This window comes from Lissotriton vulgaris, chromosome 2_2 (assembly GCF_964263255.1).
Source record: "Lissotriton vulgaris chromosome 2_2, aLisVul1.2, whole genome shotgun sequence".
NCBI classification, from domain to species: domain Eukaryota; kingdom Metazoa; phylum Chordata; class Amphibia; order Caudata; family Salamandridae; genus Lissotriton; species Lissotriton vulgaris.
This window is the reverse complement of record NC_141688.1, coordinates 54,958,534-54,980,102: the sequence shown is the minus strand read 5'-3', so window position 1 is coordinate 54,980,102 and position 21,569 is coordinate 54,958,534. Positions and strand designations below refer to the sequence as shown.

The 21,569-nt window shown below is 44.7% G+C and overlaps 1 protein-coding gene across 1 annotated transcript in view; it reads right to left on the bottom strand.

The window, feature by feature from the left end:
• Nucleotides 1–21,569, bottom strand: part of CCDC33 (coiled-coil domain containing 33) — a 1,028,600-nt gene that overhangs the window by 101,911 nt on the left and 905,120 nt on the right. Inside the window, exons 15-17 of the mRNA XM_086959778.1 lie at nt 14,034–14,229; nt 9,179–9,267; nt 3,571–3,702 (exon numbers count right to left, since the gene is read on the bottom strand). Coding sequence (XP_086815904.1) covers nt 3,571–3,702; nt 9,179–9,267; nt 14,034–14,229 — 417 coding nt within the window. The remainder of the gene's footprint in view (nt 1–3,570; nt 3,703–9,178; nt 9,268–14,033; nt 14,230–21,569) is intronic.

Sequence of the window (21,569 nt, the reverse complement as noted above, 5' to 3'; positions counted from 1 at the left end):
ATTAAAGGAACGAACTGCACTGTCCACCAACAACATTTGTTAAGCCTAGGACATTATGGTTGACATTTATGAATTCACACCTATCGACTCAAAGCTAAGAGCAATAGCAATAGCCCTCCAAAGAAGTTATCAAAAGACACATCGCATTCATTATGCAATACTACCATTACCGAAGGTGCATTCGAACCTGGGGAACTGAGCTCAGTGGTGGGCCATCATGCTAATAACTGATTAACATAAGGCTCATGCTGGTAGGCCAACAGAAGAGAACTGGAAGAACCTGAGGAGGCCAGGAACCTTAATCCCAGACTCTGTGTGCCAGCACTGAATAGGGAACTAGAAACACCTCATGAGTTCAATTACATTTAATAAGGAAAGCAGGCAAGTAAAAACATTTTCAAATGTATTTGTTGGGAGGGTACTCCACGCTAGTCATTTTACAACTTTGTTTCAGACAGCTTGTCTGTTGGTAAAGACTTTTTATGAACAATACAATATATAAAGTGGATTTTGGGTGAGCCCCTTGCTCATAATTGGATAACTATATTAATTTCCTGTTCCTGATATGATGCCCCCCCCCCCTCCATTCTTGTGTCTGTCACAGCCAAAGAGCATTTCAGTCTGACAGTGTTTCAATTGGATGGTGTGTGTATTTCCTGTACTGATGTCTGACCTTGCATTTCAGAGCATATAAGAGACTTTCTCCTTCTCCTTCCTATCAACCCCGTCGCCCTCTGTTTATTAACCCTGCACACTTGCAATCCCATTCAATGGCTGCCTTCTCCTCAGACCCTTCATGCTCTGACTGCAGCTCATCACACTATTGTTGGCGGCCATTTCAAAAAGGTTTCAGACACTCCTAGATCGCTCCTATGTATGTGAATGAGTATATATGCACAGCACGAATCTACAGATGTATGTAATTATATTTTAAGAAACCCATTTAAAGATGACTGCCGCGGACACACATATCTATGGCAGACATCTTTGAATATGGATTCTCAAAATGTAACTAAATATATTCGATGATGGCCACCCCATAGGAGGGATTTTGTTTGTCAACTACTTCAGTTGATTTACGAATCAATATTGGAGGTTAGTTGTCAACAATCTACCTCAAATGTATCCATAGGATAACCACAATCAATGTCGAAGTACATAACAATAAATGAGAGATCAAAAGACAAATTGAAGAAGCACACGGAGGATCCTATTTGTATAAAAATATATTTGTATTATTTCAGTCAGGAAAAGTTTTTCCTGACTGAAATAATACAAATATATTTTCATACAAATAGGATCCTCCGTGTGCTTTTTCAATTACTTTGTCTTTTGATCTCTCATTTATTGTTATGTACTTCGACATTGATTGTGGTTATCCTATGGACACATTTGAGGTAGATTGTTGACAACTAACCTCCAATATTCATTCGTAAATCAACTGAAGTAGTTGACAAACAAAATCCCTTGTAGCTATCCTCTACCCTATATTGTTCACTGCCCAAGCCTACAAGGGTTTATTGGGTCACCCAAAATTCTTTGCCACCCCATATGAGGGCACATCCAATGTAGATATCGGTGAATGGGGTGCGTTAAAAGGTAACCAAAACACATACAAGGATAACTGCTGCAGATCCACACACAGTATCCTTCTTTGAATGATTTTTTCTAAGCTTCAAGCTCCTTTTCAAGTTGCCACATATATCTGTACATCCACATAAGCCATCCTTGAATGGAGTTTCTAAAAATAAAAGAAAAAACATTCATGATGACCTCTGCAGATGTTGCATCTTTTCTTATAATTTAAGAAACTCTATTCAAAGATGGCCATTGCATAAGAAAATACATTAAAGATGGCCACTGCATATGCGCTTTCATTTGCAGCAGCAATCTATGCAACAAAAAAAAAGCACTGACAATCTCAATGGGCTGCATACTAGTTACCTATGTCCTGTGACAATGCTTGTGTAAAACATGTTTTTATCTGATTTATTTTACTAGAGTACTGTCCAGATATGTTTTCTCAAAAGCCATATGTTTGACAAAATCCTGAAGAGAAAAAAACTATATCAGTACTATTAGGTCAAGTGCAGTACTCGTTATTTCTTTACCGCAAATTAATTACATGCCAGAAGTAAATTCATTGGCTGCTTCCTTAGGGGTGTATAGGCTAAATGACCATTGGTGCATCATCCCTGAAAGCAGCCCTTTGTGCCCCAGCAAATCAAGGTGGTCAGCTGTTTCACGTATTATCATTCTAGCACAGGTAGTCGTCCCCATTGTACAGGGTCTGGCGTAGGTGTACATGTGTCAGTGACAAGGCGGGGCTGACTGAAAAATTGGAATATCAACTGCAAAGTGGGAGTAAGAATTTGAATGTGAAGGAAAGGGCATAACAAGGGACAAACAAATACATAAACACACCTACCTAAAAGTATGTCTCTTGAAATATACCATAGTTACACACACATTTCTATTTCCGGCAGCACTAAACCCCAAACAGGCTAAAATATACTGCAACCAAATCCTGGGATAAATCACATACCATACATTGCCACCCACAGTGAATCACAGAAAAATTAGTGCTGGTAAGAAATAACACTACTGGCATTAAGACCCAAGCTGCAAAAAAAATTATAATTAAAGGTATACTGTGGTAATGTAATTTTAGACATTACCGACACCTACACAAATCACATAGTAAAAATATTTGTAATAATATCTTTAAAAATATTTTAAAAATATAAAACTGTTTTAAATATATAATAAATGTTCGAGACTTCAGATAATGCAGACGCCAGTATAAATAACATTCAAAAATACTTTCAAATATCAAAAGAAATACATTAATTTAAAATATTGCCATGTAACTTTAGTTATTCTAGATACCCATACCCATACCCATTTTGAAAAGACATTGCAAAAACGTAAACACTTTGCACATATTTTGGAAAATTACAAATATGTAACTTGATAATTTTCTTTTTAAAACGTGATTCATCTCTACACTACTCTAGATAAACAATCGAAAAAAAATAATACTGTACGTCCCAAATATATATATCTTTCTCTCATACACACACAGAAACTCAGACAACAAAACTGTTGTTGATGTCTGGTTTCATGACATCTCACACCACAAGTGACAGAGGACACATCCCACATCATAGGCTGCATTTTGGTACTCCCACGTTCGATGATTGTTAGGCGTGCTTTATTTTCCTCAGGTGAATGGTTTTTTCCAATTCTTGAAAATTCGTAGTTTGACATAGCATAGGTGGAAATCTACATTTGGCTTTTTTATGCCTAAATATGCCCATTTATGTACTAGAAGTACTAGTAGAAACTTTACAGTTGTATTTGGAGTTTCTTTTATATAAGAGATGTGGGCCACATATGCCTCACTGGGTGTAAAGCTATGCCCAGAGTCACTCCTTGGCAGAGATTTGTCTCCATGTCTAAGCGTACAGCTGTGCATACTATTGCCCATAGATTTACCTTTGTGAATTTTGCCCTATATCTCTGTGTGACACTAAGCAGAGAGAGGGAACAATAGCCTACATTTCTTACCTTCTCTTGCTGCTTTATTGTATCTTCCAGCACCTTGGTCTTGCTCAGCTTCTCCTGGTACTTGCTCAGTACCGCCTGCTGCTGCTGGTGTGCTCGCTTCAGCAACACCAGCTCCTTCTCTCTGTCATTTTTCTGGATGGGTGAGAAATAAAAAAACATTACGGATAGAAAACTTGTGTTTCTGTTTTCTTGGTTAAAGTTTTTCACCTCCCAGAATCCTCTGCCTCTACACTCTGGTCTCCTACTCTAGCAGGAGGTTTTTATGAGTCACAGTCGAGATATGTACAGTCATTTTTAGTCATATCTAGGCTTTAGTTAAAGCTGCCAGGGTGATGGAAGAAACTCCTCTGCAACACCAGTGTAAAAAAGTTTTCCACATTAGACTTTGCTACCACAGACACTGGGGTACTTTCACTGAAGGTGATACACGCCTACGAGGCAGAATCATCTTGGGGAATAACTCTAATAATCAAAATAGTAATGTAAAGAATGCTTGAATTTGTCAGCCATTGGACGCATTACAGTTCACATTTTTAGGTCTCGCCTGTAACAGTGCATGCGCTGCATGCACTCTTGCTTGCGAGAGCTATTGTAAACAACCAAGGGCCTGCAGCCCGCCCATTTCTCAACATTCATTGGCTTCATTGTCATTCTTATTTGCTGTCTTATAATTGCCCAGTGTGTGCTTCCTTCACTTCCTGTTCTTTCAGCTGAAGAATGAACCAAGTATTGATTGCTTCAGCTTTATTGCTGTCCTTCTGCTGATCATGCTGTGCTGTGCTTGCGTTAATCGTTTTTATTCTTCTTTTTCCTGGTCTTCCTTTGTGAATCTTTTGCTATTTGTACTTATGTTTCACTGAGCTACACACACTTTTCTCCTTTAAAATCAATATTTATTGTGACAAGAGACGTTTTCTGCTTCCAAATGCATTTTCACAAAGACATGGGCGCAATTGATTTCTTTATGAAATAGGATTTTTTGCCAAATGTCATATTTTCTTTCTTTGTAACACATGGGAAGATTGACTGATTTGCTCAGAATCACAGAGGTGTTGTGTAGAGACATAACAAACATTAGCAAAGTCAAAAGGTCTTGCCTTTCAGACAATTGGCTCTGCCATTGCCTTATGTTCCTGCAGTACAGGATGGGCATTGCTGACTTTGGCAATGATTTGACACCATACTGTATACCATTGTGGCTTCTGTGCAGCATGGCTAAAAATAACAATAACAAAAAGGACTATGATGCATCCAGCGCTAATGCACATAAAAAAAACATTAGCCCTGGCTGGTCATATTACGTTTTAAAATTTGCTTTAGCCACTTTACAAAGCATATGTGCTACTTTACAGAATGGCTACAAAACATTACTAAAGCCAGTTGCTCTCACAGGCAAAACCTTTTAGCTTTGCCAATGCGTGTTTTGTATTGTAATTATTTATTAAATACTGTATGATTGTTACAATACAGAGTTATATAAACACATTTTTGTCAATGAAAGTAAGTCTCTTCACTTTCCAAAGTCAAATGTCTACCCTCATCCCCCTTCCAGAAAATAGCATTGAAGGGACAGATAGTGCAACAATTCACTCAAACCAGTACACCACACAGTAGTTGTATTTTTAAAGGAGAGTGTTTGCTAAAAACACTCCCATACCGGAGCAAAGATTTCCGACTGATCGTTCAGTGCTTAGCTATCCTTCTCATTTTCAGTCATCTACGCCAAAATGCGTATCTGGGCACTGCTGGCTATTCCCAAAGCCCTAAAATACATAACTTAGCCGCCAACAATGCAGCAGCAACCCTATGTCTCATTTGTGACTTATACCCGGGATGACTGAAGTGTCAAGCAAAATGTATAAGGGTGATGACATTTCAGCTGGTAATCCACATGTTGTTTTTAGAGTGCTCCAGACCTGTGTCCAATATCCCGAAGAGGTGTTGGGAAGCCTACAGAATGTATCTCCAACAATTTGCATGTGAACTCAAGTGTGCGTCCAACAGCATCTTAAGGGACCAGTGCCATTCATGCATGATTTTATAATAACTGAATTTCAGGCCTGCTCCTCTCATTCCCTTGCCTTGGTTCGCCAGTATGTGTACAGTGTCCTCATCATCATATTGAATGAATAACCTCTTATGCCATTTGTACTGTAGTGACAGCTGCGGTGACGTTGAAAAAGGCAGAGTCGATGTTTGTTTGGTGAAGCCGAGACCACCCACCGTACTGTGAAGCATTTTTTATCAGAAATTTGGATAAACTGGGGACATGATCTCACAGTCCGTCTAATGCAGTGACATAACTGATCATGGGCCTGGTTTAGAGTTCGGAGGATGGTTCAATGTGTTATAAAAATGACAGATATTCCGTCCACCATATTACAAAGTGTATTATATCCCATGGCACTGATATCCGTCACATTTGTGATGGAGTATCCCATCCGTCAAACTCTGTATCAGGCCCTATAGCTCCAATTCTCACTAGTGCATCAGCAATGCGCCTTCCTTAATTCCTTGAGGAATTTTTGTTGTCCATGTGCTAGAATGTGATCCAGCGTGTAAATACCAGCATTTCCCCACTCCCTCGGCATGTTGGTTTTACACCTTTATCGCTCCATAATGGTGCCCAGCAAATTAATGTATGGGCCAGTTTCACAAGCCTGTGTGCCTCTTGCCATACAACCCCAGAGCAGTCACAGCCTACTTCGGCGTCCTCCGTGAGGTATAGCTTGAATCCTGGGAGCACAGGACCCTTGTCCGGCCATGTGCTGTAACACACAACACAGTGATGGAAGGAATGCGGAGATAATCTGACACTGATGATGGCTTGGAGACACCTTACTGCCCATGATAGGCAGAAACTAATCTGAGGTTGCTCCTGGTCCATATCTATGACTTGAAGTGAAGTGAAGTGAACAACAAAGTTTATTTAGACAATAGTCTATAAACCATACATAGAACAATGGATCTCAAATAGTGATACAATATTTAAAACCACAATTCATTTTACACATTTACAATACTTATAAAACCATAAAGCATAAAATTGGGATACTCTATAATTGTAAACTCTCCCACTCTCCTTTATTGCCTCCATTACATATTCTCTTGTCGCTTTTAGAAATTTCCCCAACGCAATTATAATATCCAAAAATGACATTTCTGTAAGGAGGTCAATGGCATCAGAACGAGAGGTCACCTCATATTTTAAAAAAATTGGACTTAAAAAAGTTTTCCGAATTGCTAAAATACAAGTACAATCAAAAGATATATGTAAAATATAATTTCTTACTCCTAGACCACATTTACAAGTACCATCCGGATGGATCAGGGCCTCTCTAATTTTTCTTTCGATCTTCCATGGATTTAGGCCCACTCGAACCTTCAAGATCTCATATCTTAGCCATCTGCTTGGCAATAAATCCAGGTATGGGAACCAGACCTCCTTTCCCCATTCATTCTTTACCCAATTCACCGATTTTTTTAACCTCAGATAGTCCATGTCTTTTGATCTGGAGTATTCAAGCCCTTGGTCTCTAAGCATTTTTTTAGTGCAGACTATATTTAACAATGGTAGGGAGAGGCTCAACTTTAAGTGCGCGGCTACCGTCTGGAGGGTTTTCTTCACGTCTCGCGCCCAGTGTAAGCTGCTTACTCGAATTTCCTCTCTGCACCAAATTGAGATATCTATCTATCTATGACTTGCTATTTGTAACCAAGTAAAGATGGGGTACAACTCTCAAGAGAGAAATGAGGCACGTTTTATATTGTTAGGCTAGGTTAGGCTAGAGTGGAAAAGACTGAGGACCATGTGCAGTATTCCTTCAGTTAGCAGGTCTATGCACCTGGAGATGTTTGGGGTTTGGTACAGTGCTAGTGCATTCTTCAGTTTTGTGCACTGCAAGAGCCTCGAATAAGCAGGATACACACTTGAGATTGAATGGAATATGTTTGCAACCTTGAGAGTTGAGTACTAAGAACCCCTTTACAAGCTGGGCAGAGGGGACCCCATTACAAGCTGGGTGAAGCCGTACATACGATGTGGCTTATGGCCCCACCCAATTCCAGGTTATATGGGGTGTAGGAATACACCATGTAAAAGCAAATGTGTGCTCCATTACCTGGTATCTCGTAATGGGGCCTAAGGTGTCCTGCCGGTCGGGAAACGACAACAAAATAAGGCTTACCCTCTCAAAGTGCAAATTTAAAGGTGAGTCAGAATAAAACATTGTGATGTGCAGCTACCTTTAGGGAAATCAAGTTCTGTCAAAGAAAGTGAGAGCTAAGACATAATTACTTCACCTCAATGCAGCAAGTAATTAAATCACACCTGATACGTAGACAGGTACAAAGCAAGTTCCTGGGGCAAGAGATCAGCTGGTGGTAACTGGAGCTTTTCACGAGAACCTTATTTACGTTTGAGTTAAGCTTGAGTTATTTTGTTTAGTCACCTTCCTTTGTACTCTTAATCCTTGTGCTTGCTGCGGATGGCATCACTTCATCATACATTGTTCCTCAACCTAAATCTCTGATTATATATTTTGGTACTGACCAATATAGATATATATTTTTTTTCCTGTTGCATCTGGTATTATTGTTGTTAAATGCTCCAATGTCTGTGGCCTACTTTGCACTAAATAAATGTGCGAAAGAAAAAGAGGAAGCTGTTTACCAGAAATACTGATCAGACTGAAACACGCAAAAGGTGACAGGAGGCAATAAGTCAAACTACTGCTTATAACTCGGGGTGGCACTCAAACACATCATTCTTTTGTTCACCATGCCACCTCAGTTTGGAACCAGCGATATGCAAATCAGTCTTCACCCTGTTCCTCATGGGAACAGTCCAGCCCGAACTACCAAGCCAGGTGCTTCTTAAACCGAAACACAGGCAACCCAGGACTGGCTTCGCCCTAGTTATGGGCTCATCAGACGGGTGCAACTTGGTTCCATTGACACAGTGATCATGCAACCTACGTCTGGGCACACCCACGCCACCTAGGGCAGTACATGAAACACACAAAAGATGATAGGAGGCTACTTGCAATAAGTCTAACAAGTGGCAATAGCTCGAGGTAGCAATCCAACCCACTGTTCTTTTGCTCACCATGCCACAATAGTTTGGCTCCAGCCCTGTGCAAATCAGCCGTGACCCTGTTCCTTATAGGATCAGTCCTGCCCGAACTGCCAACTAGGGCAAAACTGGTCCTGGGTTACTTGTGTTCAGGTTCAGGAAGGACCTGGGCCGGCAGTTCGGTCTTGTGGCAATGTTACAAAATACTGAAATTATTCTGTATATTTTTATTTTCATGCAGAACACGCATGGATTTCTTTCTAGGCATTCTGGTGGCCCTAAACCCAACGCAGCTCGGCAACTTCTAAATTCCTGAAGGAGAACCTTGACTCCTTTGGGAATTCAGATTTTTGACAAATCCTCTTGTCACATAGAAGTGCTGGTGACTTTTGATTTGTAAATTCCAGATCTGGTCAGAATCCTCTAAAATGAGTTTGAGACTCAGCTAGAAGCGTCTGACACTTCTTTCCAGACAGCATATTTCTGAAGATTTCACAGTGCCATCATATGGTTTCCCTCTCCCACATCACTTACCCTGATAAGTTCGTTCTGCAGCTGCTGGACTTTGTCCTTCAACTTCCTCAGCTCCTGGGTCTCGCTGGCCAGCTTGTGCTTCAGGGACACTGCAAGAGGCAGCACAGGGACACAATGAAGACTCTTTCCTAAGACAGTCAGAAAAAGTGGCTCTTGCTGCCTGAGGCTCAGCTTCAGGGTGTTTGTCAGCGTGAGAGAAGCTCCCTGCCTCTGTGGTGTGCCAAACACACTATGGGGCTTTGGGCAGTGTTAATGAGAGAAGTTCCCTACCTCTAAGGTGTGCCAAACACACTGTGGGGTTCTGGGCAGTGTTGATTAGAGAAGTTCCCTACCTCTAAGGTGTGCCAAACACACTGTGGGGCTCTGGGCAGTGTTAATGAGAGAAGTTCCCTACCTCTGAGGTGTGCCAAACACACTGTGGGGTTCTGGGCAGCGTTGATGAGAGAAGTTCCCTACCTCTGAGGTGTGCCAAACACACTGTGGGGTTCTGGGCAGTGTTGATGAGAGAAGTTCCCTACCTCTGAGGTGTGCCAAACACACTGTGGGGTTCTGGGCAGTGTTGATGAGAGAAGTTCCCTACCTCTGAGGTGTGCCAAACACACTGTGGGGTTCTGGGCAGTGTTGATGAGAGAAGTTCCCTACCTCTGAGGTGTGCCAAACACACTGTGGGGCTCTGGGCAGTGTTGATGAGAGTAGCTCTCTACCTCTGAGGTGTGCCAAACACACTGTGGGGCTCTGGGCAGTGTTGATGAGAGTAGCTCTCTACCTCTGAGGTGTGCCAAACACACTGTGGGGTTCTGGGCAGTGTTGATGAGAGTAGCTCTCTACCTCTGAGGTGTGCCAAACACACTGTGGGGCTCTGGGCAGTGTTAATGAGAGAAGTTCCCTACCTCTAAGGTGTGCCAAACACACTGTGAAGCTCTGGGCAGTGTTAATGAGAGAAGCTCCCTACTTCTAAGGTGTGCCAAACACACTGTGGGGTTCTGGGCAGTGTTAATGAGAGAAGCTCCCTGCCTCTAAGGTGTGCCAAACACACTGTGGGGCTCTGGGCAGTGTTAATGAGAGAAGTTCCCTGCCTCTGAGGTGTGCCAAACACACTGTGGGGCTCTGGGCAGTGTTGATGAGAGAAGTTCCCTACCTCTGAGGTGTGCCAAACACACTGTGGGGTTCTGGGCAGTGTTGATGAGAGAAGTTCCCTACCTCTGAGGTGTGCCAAACACACTGTGGGGCTCTGGGCAGTGTTGATGAGAGTAGCTCTCTACCTCTGAGGTGTGCCAAACACACTGTGGGGCTCTGGGCAGTGTTGATGAGAGTAGCTCTCTACCTCTGAGGTGTGGCGAACACACTGTGGGGTTCTGGGCAGTGTTGATGAGAGTAGCTCTCTACCTCTGAGGTGTGCCAAACACACTGTGGGGCTCTGGGCAGTGTTAATGAGAGAAGTTCCCTACCTCTAAGGTGTGCCAAACACACTGTGAAGCTCTGGGCAGTGTTAATGAGAGAAGCTCCCTACTTCTAAGGTGTGCCAAACACACTGTGGGGTTCTGGGCAGTGTTAATGAGAGAAGCTCCCTGCCTCTAAGGTGTGCCAAACACACTGTGGGGCTCTGGGCAGTGTTAATGAGAGAAGTTCCCTGCCTCTGAGGTGTGCCATACACACTATGGGGCTTTGGGCAGTGTTAATGAGAGAAGTTCCCTACCTCTAAGGTGTGCCAAACACACTGTGAAGCTCTGGGCAGTGTTAATGAGAGAAGCTCCCTACTTCTAAGGTGTGCCAAACACACTGTGGGGTTCTGGGCAGTGTTAATGAGAGAAGCTCCCTGCCTCTGAGGTGTGCCAAACACACTGTGGGGCTCTGGGCAGTGTTAATGAGAGAAGCTCCCCGCCTCTGAGGTGCGCCAGGCACTGTGGGGCTCTGGGCACTGTTAATGAGAGAAGCTCCTCGCTCTGAGGTGTGCCAAACACACTGTGGGGCTCTGGGCACTGTTAATGAGAGAAACTCCCTACCTCCGAGGTGTGCTAAACACACTGTGGGGCTCTGGGCAGTGCTAATGAGATACACTCCCTACCTCTGAGGTGTGCTAAACACACTGTGGGGCTCTGGGCAGTGTTCATGAGATAAACTCCCTACCTCTGAGGTGTGCTAAACACACTGTGCGGCTCTGGGCAGTGTTAATGAGATACACTCCCCCCCCCACCTCTGAGGTGTGCTAAACACACTGTGGGGCTCTGGGCAGTGTTAATGAGATACACTCCCTACCTCTGAGGTGTGCTAAACACACTGTGGGGCTCTGGGCAATGTTAATGAGATAAACTCCCTACCTCTGAGGTGTGCTAAACACACTTTGGGGCTCTGGGCAGTGTTAATGAGAGAAGCTCCCTACCTCTGAGGTGTGCTATACACACTGTGGGGCTCTGGGCAGTGTTAATGAGAGTAGCTCCCTACCTCTGAGGTGTGCTAAGCACACTGTGGGGCTCTGGGCAGTGTTAATGACAGTAGCTCTCTACCTCTGAGGTGTGCTAAACACACTGTGGGGCTGTGAGCAGTGTTAATGAGATAAACTCCCTATCTCTGAGGTGTGCTAAAGACACTGTGGGGCTCTGGGCACTGTTAATGAGAGAAGCTTCCTGCCTCTGAGGTGTGCCAAACACACTGTGGGGCTCTGGGCAGTGTTAATGTGAGAAGCACCCTACCTCTGAGGTGTCCCAAACGCACTGTGGGGCTCTGGGCAGTGTTAATGAGAGAAGTTCCCTACCTCTGAGGTGTACCAAACACACTGTGGGGCTCTGGGCAGTGTTGATGAGAGAAGTTCCCTACCTCTGAGGTGTGCCAAACACACTGTGGGGCTATGGGCAGTGTTAATGAGAGAAGCTCCCTGCCTCTGAGGTGTGCCAAACACACTGTGGGGCTCTGGGCAGTGTTAATGAGAGAAGTTCCCTACCTCTGAGGTGTACCAAACACACTGTGGGGCTCTGGGCAGTGTTGATGAGAAAAGTTCCCTACCTCTGAGGTGTGCGTGACGTGGGTGAGGACCCGATGATGAAGCATAACACTGGTGGTACCTGTAGGTGAGGATCCTACTAATATATCTGTGAGATGCCATGAACAGGCCAATGCACCTGGGTGCAGCTTCCCCACCATCTTAAGATACATTGAGAGCAGATAACTGACATCTTAGACTTTAAGAGTTCATTTCTATACAAGCTAACCCTCTCTTGGGAGTAAGAAGGTTCCCCTTTTCTAGTTTCTCATTCAGTCTGGGTTGTTTACGTGTCTCTACATCCATCACCTATGCCAGGTTGTCTGCAAGATTGAGATGGAAGGACAAAGACTTTAGAGGGACTGTGAATCAGGAGGTCTTTGGGAACAAGCAGTGCTAAACATGAGCCGGTGGCTTCCAGTGCTCAGTACCAGCACTTAACTGTGAGTACCTGCACTTATGAAAGCTGCCACATGGCGGCAATGTTTGTATAATCTAGAGATGGGCAGAACAACAATAGTCTATTATTCAATATACATACAAAACAACTGATATGTGCCACTAAAGTCATTCTTACAGCTTTAGGGAACTCAAACAGTCCTATTTGTCACACTTGTAGCAGTGTGATGGTTAGTTGTTGAGTGGGTACTGTCATTGGCAGCAATCGCAATGGGTGGTTCAAGTTGTGGCGGCCTCCTCACAAGGGCCCAGGCACTTATTTAATTATTTTTTACAAACTGAGCACGGGAACAAGAGCCGCAGGGGAATATGGTGGAACAGGGAGAACAAGAGGACCACAACACCCACCCCTTACATTTACCTCTGAGAGAATAACCCACACCCTTCAAACCAACTGACCACTTCAATGTGGTTTGGTAACGGAATTCCACAGTGGAGGAACTCCGCTGGATGTACCACAACCGCAGGCTGATGACTGCACAGTTTTATGAAAATATTTTGAGTTTTCTTACATACTTAGTAAAAAATAGTGTTTTCAGAATATCAGTGATCACTATATCGCAAAGTAAGCACAAATAGGTTAGTACGGATGTACTATTCTTAACTCCACATCAACATACCTTGACAATACGTTGGTAGTCAATCTGGACATAATATTCTTCTTGATCGATATAAAAAACATAATAGTGGGAGAGCACCTGTTTGCACAAAGTGCCAAGAGGCAAAGCAATTGGCAAATGTATGTAAGAGGATGTGGCGTTAGGGCTAGAGCACCTAACTTTAAAGATGGGGAACCAGAGTCTCGGCGGGTGGTCGTTTAATCTCCCTGTGCTTAAAAATGAATGTGTCCATCTGTAATGCAACTGGTGCCTCTGATACCTTTGGGTCGAGTTTGCGCTATATAAAACTAAAAAAAAAAAATGCTGCGCTATTCGAATACTAAGTGGGATAGTGCGGGAATCTTATCCTAACTTTTTAGGCCTACTGTTTTAAGCTCTAGTGCTAGACTTTGGATATTAGTAAGAGACACGCTCTGCCTCTGAGCTACACTCACACGAAGTACTTGAGTGTGGGGGTGGATTATTATGCGAGACAGTCCTTTCCTGAGAGGTGTAGCAGCACACTATATCAGGTTCTGTTGCCAGGGATGCTTTATTAGGGACTGAAGTGTGCAGACCAATGTATTGGGGTCCAGGCCCTGGAGTGGGGCATCCATGAGAGAAGTCCCACGTTTCTAGGGGCTGGAATCCCATTCATTCTTGAAGCTAACATTAAGAATATTTGTAGGTGTGTGTTATTTACGTACTACTGAGTGTATCTGGAACACAGTATGTATTTATCAGCGAGAGATAAACCTAACCCATCACAGTTGTGCCTCATTTCTCTCTAGTGATCCGTTTTATACTCCAAGCTCTGTACCTATCCTGTCGGCGACCTCTGCTTTAGTCATGACATCGATGTCTGTATCATCCAGCAGGGTGCGCCCCAGATCTTGGTGCAGGGACAGGTCACTGCGGAGCTGGCTGTTCTCTGCCTCCAAGCTGGCGACGCGCTTGCGTAGCGCGATGATGTCATCCGCCATCCTCTGCATGGCACTGCGGTAATTTTCCAGCTCCTGTAAGAACCAAACATTAGCCTTAGCCACAGAAGAGGTCTCAGAATAGAGTGCATGTTTGTGAATTCATGGCACGCCTGTGTGGCACCCACAAATACACTCTCTCATTTTACTCTCCTCTCCCCCTTTCTCATTCTGCTGGTCTATCAGGCCCTCGCATTCTCACTTCAAAGAACATATGCGCCCTGAATATTCTTGTGTCCTTGAAAGCCTGCATGGCTTTGACTCTCACTCTCTCCATTGCATCTCTCTTTCCACCTACAGCCCACAAGACATTTTTCTTCATCTAGAACAGTGTTACTCAAACCAAACCCTGGGACTGAATGCCGCCTCTTGATCTTTACATGTAGCCCCCCTGGGGAACAGCAGTATTGGCTGTTGTTTTAATGTTTACTTGCTGAGCACTAATATTCAGGAATTTTTTTTTAAATAAATAGGCAAGCGTTTATTTGCAGGTTAACTGAAGTTATGAAGTAACTTAGGTGGTGTCCTGCACAACTTATCTTTAGGAACAGCTTACTTTTTAAAAACATTGTGCAACAAATGTGTAAAAATAGAATTATGTTTCTTCAAAATTCAAAATTGTGTATACGATTAACATGTAGAAGTGTTTTACCATACCACTGCATTGAGAGGTATTTTTTTAAGTGATAGTTTTCAAACAACATTAGCAATAGTGAACTAAGAGGTAAGTCATTTGTCATGTGCTCTCTCTGGGTGGTCCAGGTTGCTAATCTACATGGACAACATTATAGTCAAACACAGAAGATTTTTTTCAGCGCACATTCTGAACTCATGTATTTTGAGGTCCTTTATATGCCGGAATTGATCAATTGTGTAATTCAGCCACTAGCTGTACATGCTTTGCTTCCCCTACGCCCACCTTACACAATCAGAGACCTACCCCGTTCACCAACCACCACTCTGCTGGCATTAGTGCCAGTGGCGGGTCCTCCATTTGAGCGGAGGAACGTCGCCCCCCTTCTGCAAAAGGAGCAGAGGTGAAAAATAAAGCCATATAATAAGTGAATTTATTACCAATTTATTTTTCACAGCTGCTCTCAGCCCGAGCAAAGAATCAGGAAGGGGCTGGGCCACTGCTGCTGATTTACAGCAGGGGAGGAGACTGCATGGCACTTTGGCCGGCGGTCTTGCGATGGCCAGCCTAACATGAGCACTTTAAACCTCTCCACCCGAGCTGTCTTAGACAGCTTGTAGTAGAGATGGCACAGGTCCCCTCTGCCTAACGGAGTGTCGAGTCAGCCCTCTCCAGCCAATCCTGGGGCTGCTCTCATGATGCTTAACATTATCAGCAGCATGAGAGCAGCATCTGGAGTGGTAGAGAGGAGTAGGCGGAGGCCTACACTGGGGTTGCCAATGAGGAGAAGATTGTGTGTGCGTGGGTAAGCAAATATTTTATTGTTATTTACTTTTTTAACCCACTGACAGGAATTGCAAGAAGCTTGCACTGCCTTCAGCCTCAAGGTCTGTGCTCTCAATCATGACCAGTTATGGTCATGACTGGGTGTGAGTGTTTGATTGGTTCAGATGCTCCGCCCATCACCACCCCTTTTTGGACCGCTTTGTTCGTCATAAGTTGGCAGGGTTGGAATGCCAGAAACCGGTCCTAGGAAGCTTGTTTCCGGTCCAGGGAAGGCATGGCTTGGGAGTTCGGGCTGGACTGTTCCCATGAGGCACAGGTTCAGACTGATTTGCATATGGGCATGTCTGAACTGGGGTGGCAGAGTGGGCTAAAGAACGGTGATGGATTAAACCCAGATCTGTTGACTGGGTGTGAGTGGTTGATTGGTTCAGATGCTCCGTCCATCACCACCCCTTTTTGTACCAGTTATATGTAAAGTACTCTCAACGAGCCATGGCTTGGCGCTTTGTCATCTAGACTAAAGGCATTTATTACAGTGCCTGTCAGGGCACAAGTCCTATAAGAAGAAGTGGGGGGACTGACAATATGCAAATTACCTCATGACGTCATGCTGAACGTGGCCGGTGTCTGAAAATTACACCAGGACACGTTCAGCATATTTCTGTGGGGCCCAGCTTTTTGGCATGGGGACGGCGTCCACCCTGTGAAAAGAGTGGGTGGGACGCCATGTACCTGCGTGTACCCCCGACTGGAGCCCTGGTTAAAACATCCACTTCCCTCCAGCGCCCCTCCACATCTATACATCCCCACCCGCCACAGTCGGGGCGGCCATTAGTCGCGCAACCACAGGTCAAACTTTGTGGCTCCAGGGTAAATGTTTGCGAGTACCCATGATCCAGACATTTCTAAGAAGCAGCTCATATCGGGCCCGCCTAGTGTTTTGGGCACTGCACATTAATCTAGAAACAGAGCGACAACGAGCCAGAGCCCCCTCCCTCCCTCGGGTCATTGGCCCTGAGAGCGAGAGACCTGCGCCTGGCACCTCGCCTGGTACCCTTTCCAGACGGCAGGCTCTGACATCACTGGTGCAAGGACATCTGAAGGAATGGCCCGGCGGCCGTGACTCCGTCCCCGCCTCGGCGCGTGCGCCTGGCCTTGACATCACTCTCGCGCTGCGGATGCTCTGCCAGGGAGAGGCTGCTGTCACGTGTCACGTGGGCGAAGCAGCAGCTTCAAGTCAGAGTCAGACCTTCAGAAGCGAGAACCGACCCGCCAGTGACCTTCGGGCCTGCGATGGCCGTCCTGACCCTGCGGCCCAGCCGCCGGCGGGCAAACACAGCCAAGTGATCTTAAGCAAGAAATGCTACATCCGACATAACACATAAGACACCCCTCAGCAGGGGCAGGACAGGCAGGGAGGGATTCCACCAGCAGCCCTGGAAGGCTGCAACTGCGGCCCAGATTCTCTAAATCATAATAATGGCTTCAATTAGAGAACCAGCCCAACATTCACGCATTCATTACTGCGGTGCCAATGTCACCCATTGGGCGTAGCTCCCAGTAGTGCGGTAGGTGCAGTGGCACTGGGGCCCAAAGGCATGAGGGCCCCTTTAGGCCCTAAACAGGACTATTTCTACCAAACCTGTTAGGAGGCATTTTGCATGAGGGACCATGGCGTCCTTACTACGTCATTAAGGCCAAACTCCATGTTATGAATCCAGCGCAGCTTCACCGATTTCAGGTTACACGCACTATACAGAAGCGAATAACTGATCCCATAATTACATCTAATTAATTACATTTTATCTCACTTCGCAGATTTAACCCCATGTGTTGTAGTTACATTTTTTTACGTTACTAAAACATAAAATGGCACAAACCATATATGCACACCAGCTGGGACTGATATACTATTCATTTAATTTGAGGAAGGAGAGGGACATTTTGCCACACTTAACATTGTACCTCAATTATCAATCAGTGCTTAATCTGAGCCGGTGTTTTTCGGTGCTCGGCACTTATGACAGTCCAACACATAGTGGCGTTGTAAGTAAATTTGAGATGAGCACAACCACAGTGTTTAATGAAGCAACATACATTAAAACGGACTAATAGAGAGGTCTTCAAACTGGGGGGCCTTAAATGAACTCGTGGGGGGGAAGGGGTTTGGGGGGGGACGTGGAGGTGGGGTGCCAGTCTCTGGCCAAGAGAAGCTTCATGCTTTGCTTCAAGCGTTAAATACATGAGTGGCAGTAAGCCACCTTGTAATGGGCCCTCACTAACAACTTTTGTCATATATATCCTGACAGGAAGAATGTGTAAAAAAGAGTAACAGATCATAACTGCAATGTTTAAATATGTTTTGACATATTCAAACATTGTCAATAATGCAGAATAATTGGGGTATAGATTGAGGGTGACACAAAGATTTTTTTTTTTTTTTTACGGTGGGTTGGGGCAGCATTGGAAGTTTGAAGACCACTGGACTAATACCTTTTGCCAAAGCCAATATTCTGAATTGTCACACTTGTAGGAGTGTAATTGTTTGGAGTTGTGTTGGAACTGTCATTGGCAGCGCTGGCAGGGGCATGGGTGGTGCAAGCTGCAGTAGCCTACTGACGAGTGCCCTGCACTTACCTTTTTAAAAACATACGCACTGGTTATCATGGAAGCGCTCTACTCTCAACAGTGGCACCATATAGCGCTCTCTGCTGCTCACTGCTTCAACGCACTGTTTCTGTCGTGTACACACACACACGTACATCTACTTTCTCATGGGTATCAATTCCTTCACACACTTTCGTCCATTTCCTCTCTCTTTCTCTCTTTCTTTCTCTCTAAACAAGCAGATTAAGTCTCACACAGATCGGCCAGGCCCGGAGACGATTTGCAGCTTAAGAGGCTCTTAAACGGTGAAAAATGCGACTAAGCTTGAGGCAAGACCAGGTCATTACATGCTTCCAGGAGGGTTTATGGGGTTGGGCCAATGGTGAGGGATGGGCCTAGTGCCGTCGTCGGGGTTGGTGACAGCGGGTGCATGGTAGGGTGACAATGTTGCAAGTGGACGGGGGGCGGGGGGGGGAGGGGTACATGAACGCCTGAGGGACAAAGGACCTCCCTTGAAAATGGTACTGCCCCAGTGCCAATGACCCGACAATGAATAACCAATGGCAACATCAAGAAACTTGTGCTCCACCAATAATATATGGAAGAAGCTACCCCTTTTGTATTTAAATTGTTATTTTGAGACCTATATTAAGTCTACTGCCCCTTAATACACGCAAAATATGATTTAGAATAGGTAAAATAACTTATCATCTTTACATATGTCAATTTGTCTTACATGTATTTTATTGTTTTTGAGTAGTGCACATACACAGGCATATATAACATGCATTGCAATGTTTTAACTCAGCTATGGCTGCAAAGGAGGGTGTGATAAGGTTGTGACAGACTTTCGGATGATAAAGTGACATTGTTGCACATTCTTTATGCTATTCTCCGAACATTGTTTTAATTCTCTCAACATTTTTTTAACACTTGTTTCTAAGTTTTCGGGTTCAATGGAAGGTAATTTACTTGCACAGCATTGATTAGAGTGCCTTAGTTTATTAAATGGGTTGGTATGTGCATTCTGGGTTAATTTTTAAAGACCATCAAGCGTATTGCAGGGCGACTGAAATTATATGGCAGAGGGACCAAATTATGTGTCAGAGTTGTTATAAATTGACTATAAAATGCTGCAAGAAATGGTAAATTATGCGACATACTGATGCACATTTTGTGATAGTATTATTTAATTATTTTTCTATTACTCATTTTATCACCAAAAGGTGCCTAGTCAGTCTCTGTGAAAGGTGTTCCACTGTTGCTACGTTTTTAGCTGTCTTTAATCCGCTTGAGAAGAAACACATTTGTTTGTGAAAATCTGCAGATTATGCCGTAGATGGCGGATTATGTGGCAAATGCAGAAAATCCATAATTATGTAGAATATGCTGCGGTAGCAGCATCGCATCATTCCACTAGCCTTGCGCATGAGTAAGGGTACTCAATGGGAAAGAAATGCCTGCTCACCTTGATGGAGTTGCTCCTTTGACCCGGGCCCCACAATATTTTAGTGAAGCTGGCCCCTGTGCATGCCAACTCTTCTTCTATACTCTGGTGCTCAGAGTGCTTGTCAGCCAGTCTGACGTTTTCCCGCAGCTCTGATACTCCTTTCCTGCCACTGATCCTGTTTACATCTCCTTGGTCTGCACGGTGGTGCTCAGGAAGAGGAGCCTCCTATCTGTGGGGTCCAGGAGTCTCCCATCCTTCCTGAGGCACAAGGAGAGTAGGGGTGGGTGTAAATTACGGAGTTTTAATCCACGGAATTCTGCAGAGTTACCGATAAAACTCGCTGAGATTCTGCGCTGTAAAATCAGCATGAACGGCGTGCCAGAAGGTGCTGCTTCTATCAGTCACGCGAGTAGATTTTCTACTCGAGCGGCAGCTTTCACAACACTAGACACGAGCTATAGTGACCTGCTGCAACCGCCTGCATTAAGAAATCTCGTGGGGAGTCAGTCTAGCGCTCGTTTTTTTCTGGCTCACGCTGGACCACTTAAGCAAAACTTCACAATGCAGCGGTTGGCAGAGTTTTGGCGAAATCTACACTCCAAGCAGAGTGCGGAGTGGGCAAAACTCCACGAAATCCACCAAAGGAGCGCAGTTTACTGCCCTCCCTTAAAGGAGTGGTGTCTACCTCGTCAGACTGTTGGTCAGATTTCAATATCCTAGCAGCACGGGCCACCCCGACTCAAGACGGTGACACCCTGCAGATATCAGTCTTCTGTTATTCAGGCTCTGGGTCACAGCTTCAGCTTGAATGAATGTTGGATTTATAGAGCGCGTGGTTACCCAGGAGTGTCCCAGTGCTGTACCACTGGGGAACCCGTCCTGGCTTTCCCTGTGAGATGGTCCCTTTACTGGGCCTCCCCAAGGTGCAGCCAGGCATCCCCGGCGGTGATGGAGCCGGAGTGGAGATTAAGCAAGCTATTGCCCAGAGTTGCAACGTGGGACCCCATGGTTAGAGTGGCACTGAGGCGAGATTTATCGGGCCCGCTGACATTGGTCCTGCACCCGGCCGCGTCGGGAATTGAACCCTGGTCCCGGGCTGACCTCTGCCTCTGGGTCTGCCGCCTCTAACCATTGAGAAAGAACAACAGGAGTAAAACCCATAAACCACGTCGGGATGGGTGTAGAATGTGTATGAGAAACAATTCCCAACAGGTTTCAATTTAAGGCAGTTCAAAGATGTATGTATGCAGCCTTACATAAGAAAGAAACAAGGAGACTCATGCGGTTTAAGAGCTTGTAATTCACCAATTCAAAAAAGGGGCGTTTCACATGGGAATACAGTTAGGCAGCACTGTACAGAGGAAATCATGTGACAACCCGAAAGCACTTCGCGAATAGTGATATATACAATTGGTGAAAAGTGATGATGCAAGTGGTGAACGTGAACAGCGTGAACGGCGCAAGGTGACAAAGAAATTTATAGTGTTGGCTCAACAAAACTTAGTTTTAGTCACTTTAGCCATGGTTACAACATTTTTCAGGAGCCAAAAACGTTAGATGCGCCATAAAGTTGCACTGTGATGTCGACAGCGTTTCGATCCCCGTGAGTCGGGATCGTCTTCAGGACAGGGTTGTCAGGTTCAGGGAATAATGTTATTACACATCACAATTTTCACTTGTATCAGGCACAAAGTGCAAATCTTTACCACCCCTACTTTTATGGCAGTTTGTAAGAGTACTTTTTTATGGCCATTGATACCAGTCCTCAGCAGTGGCAGCCCTTGACATTTTGAACAGGTGCAACACCAGGTATGTGATTGCACATCGTCTGGTGTATGCACAATCAAAACCTTTTCAAAGAGGTTGATACCTGCGTGCTTTTCTAGAGCATAGTTACTC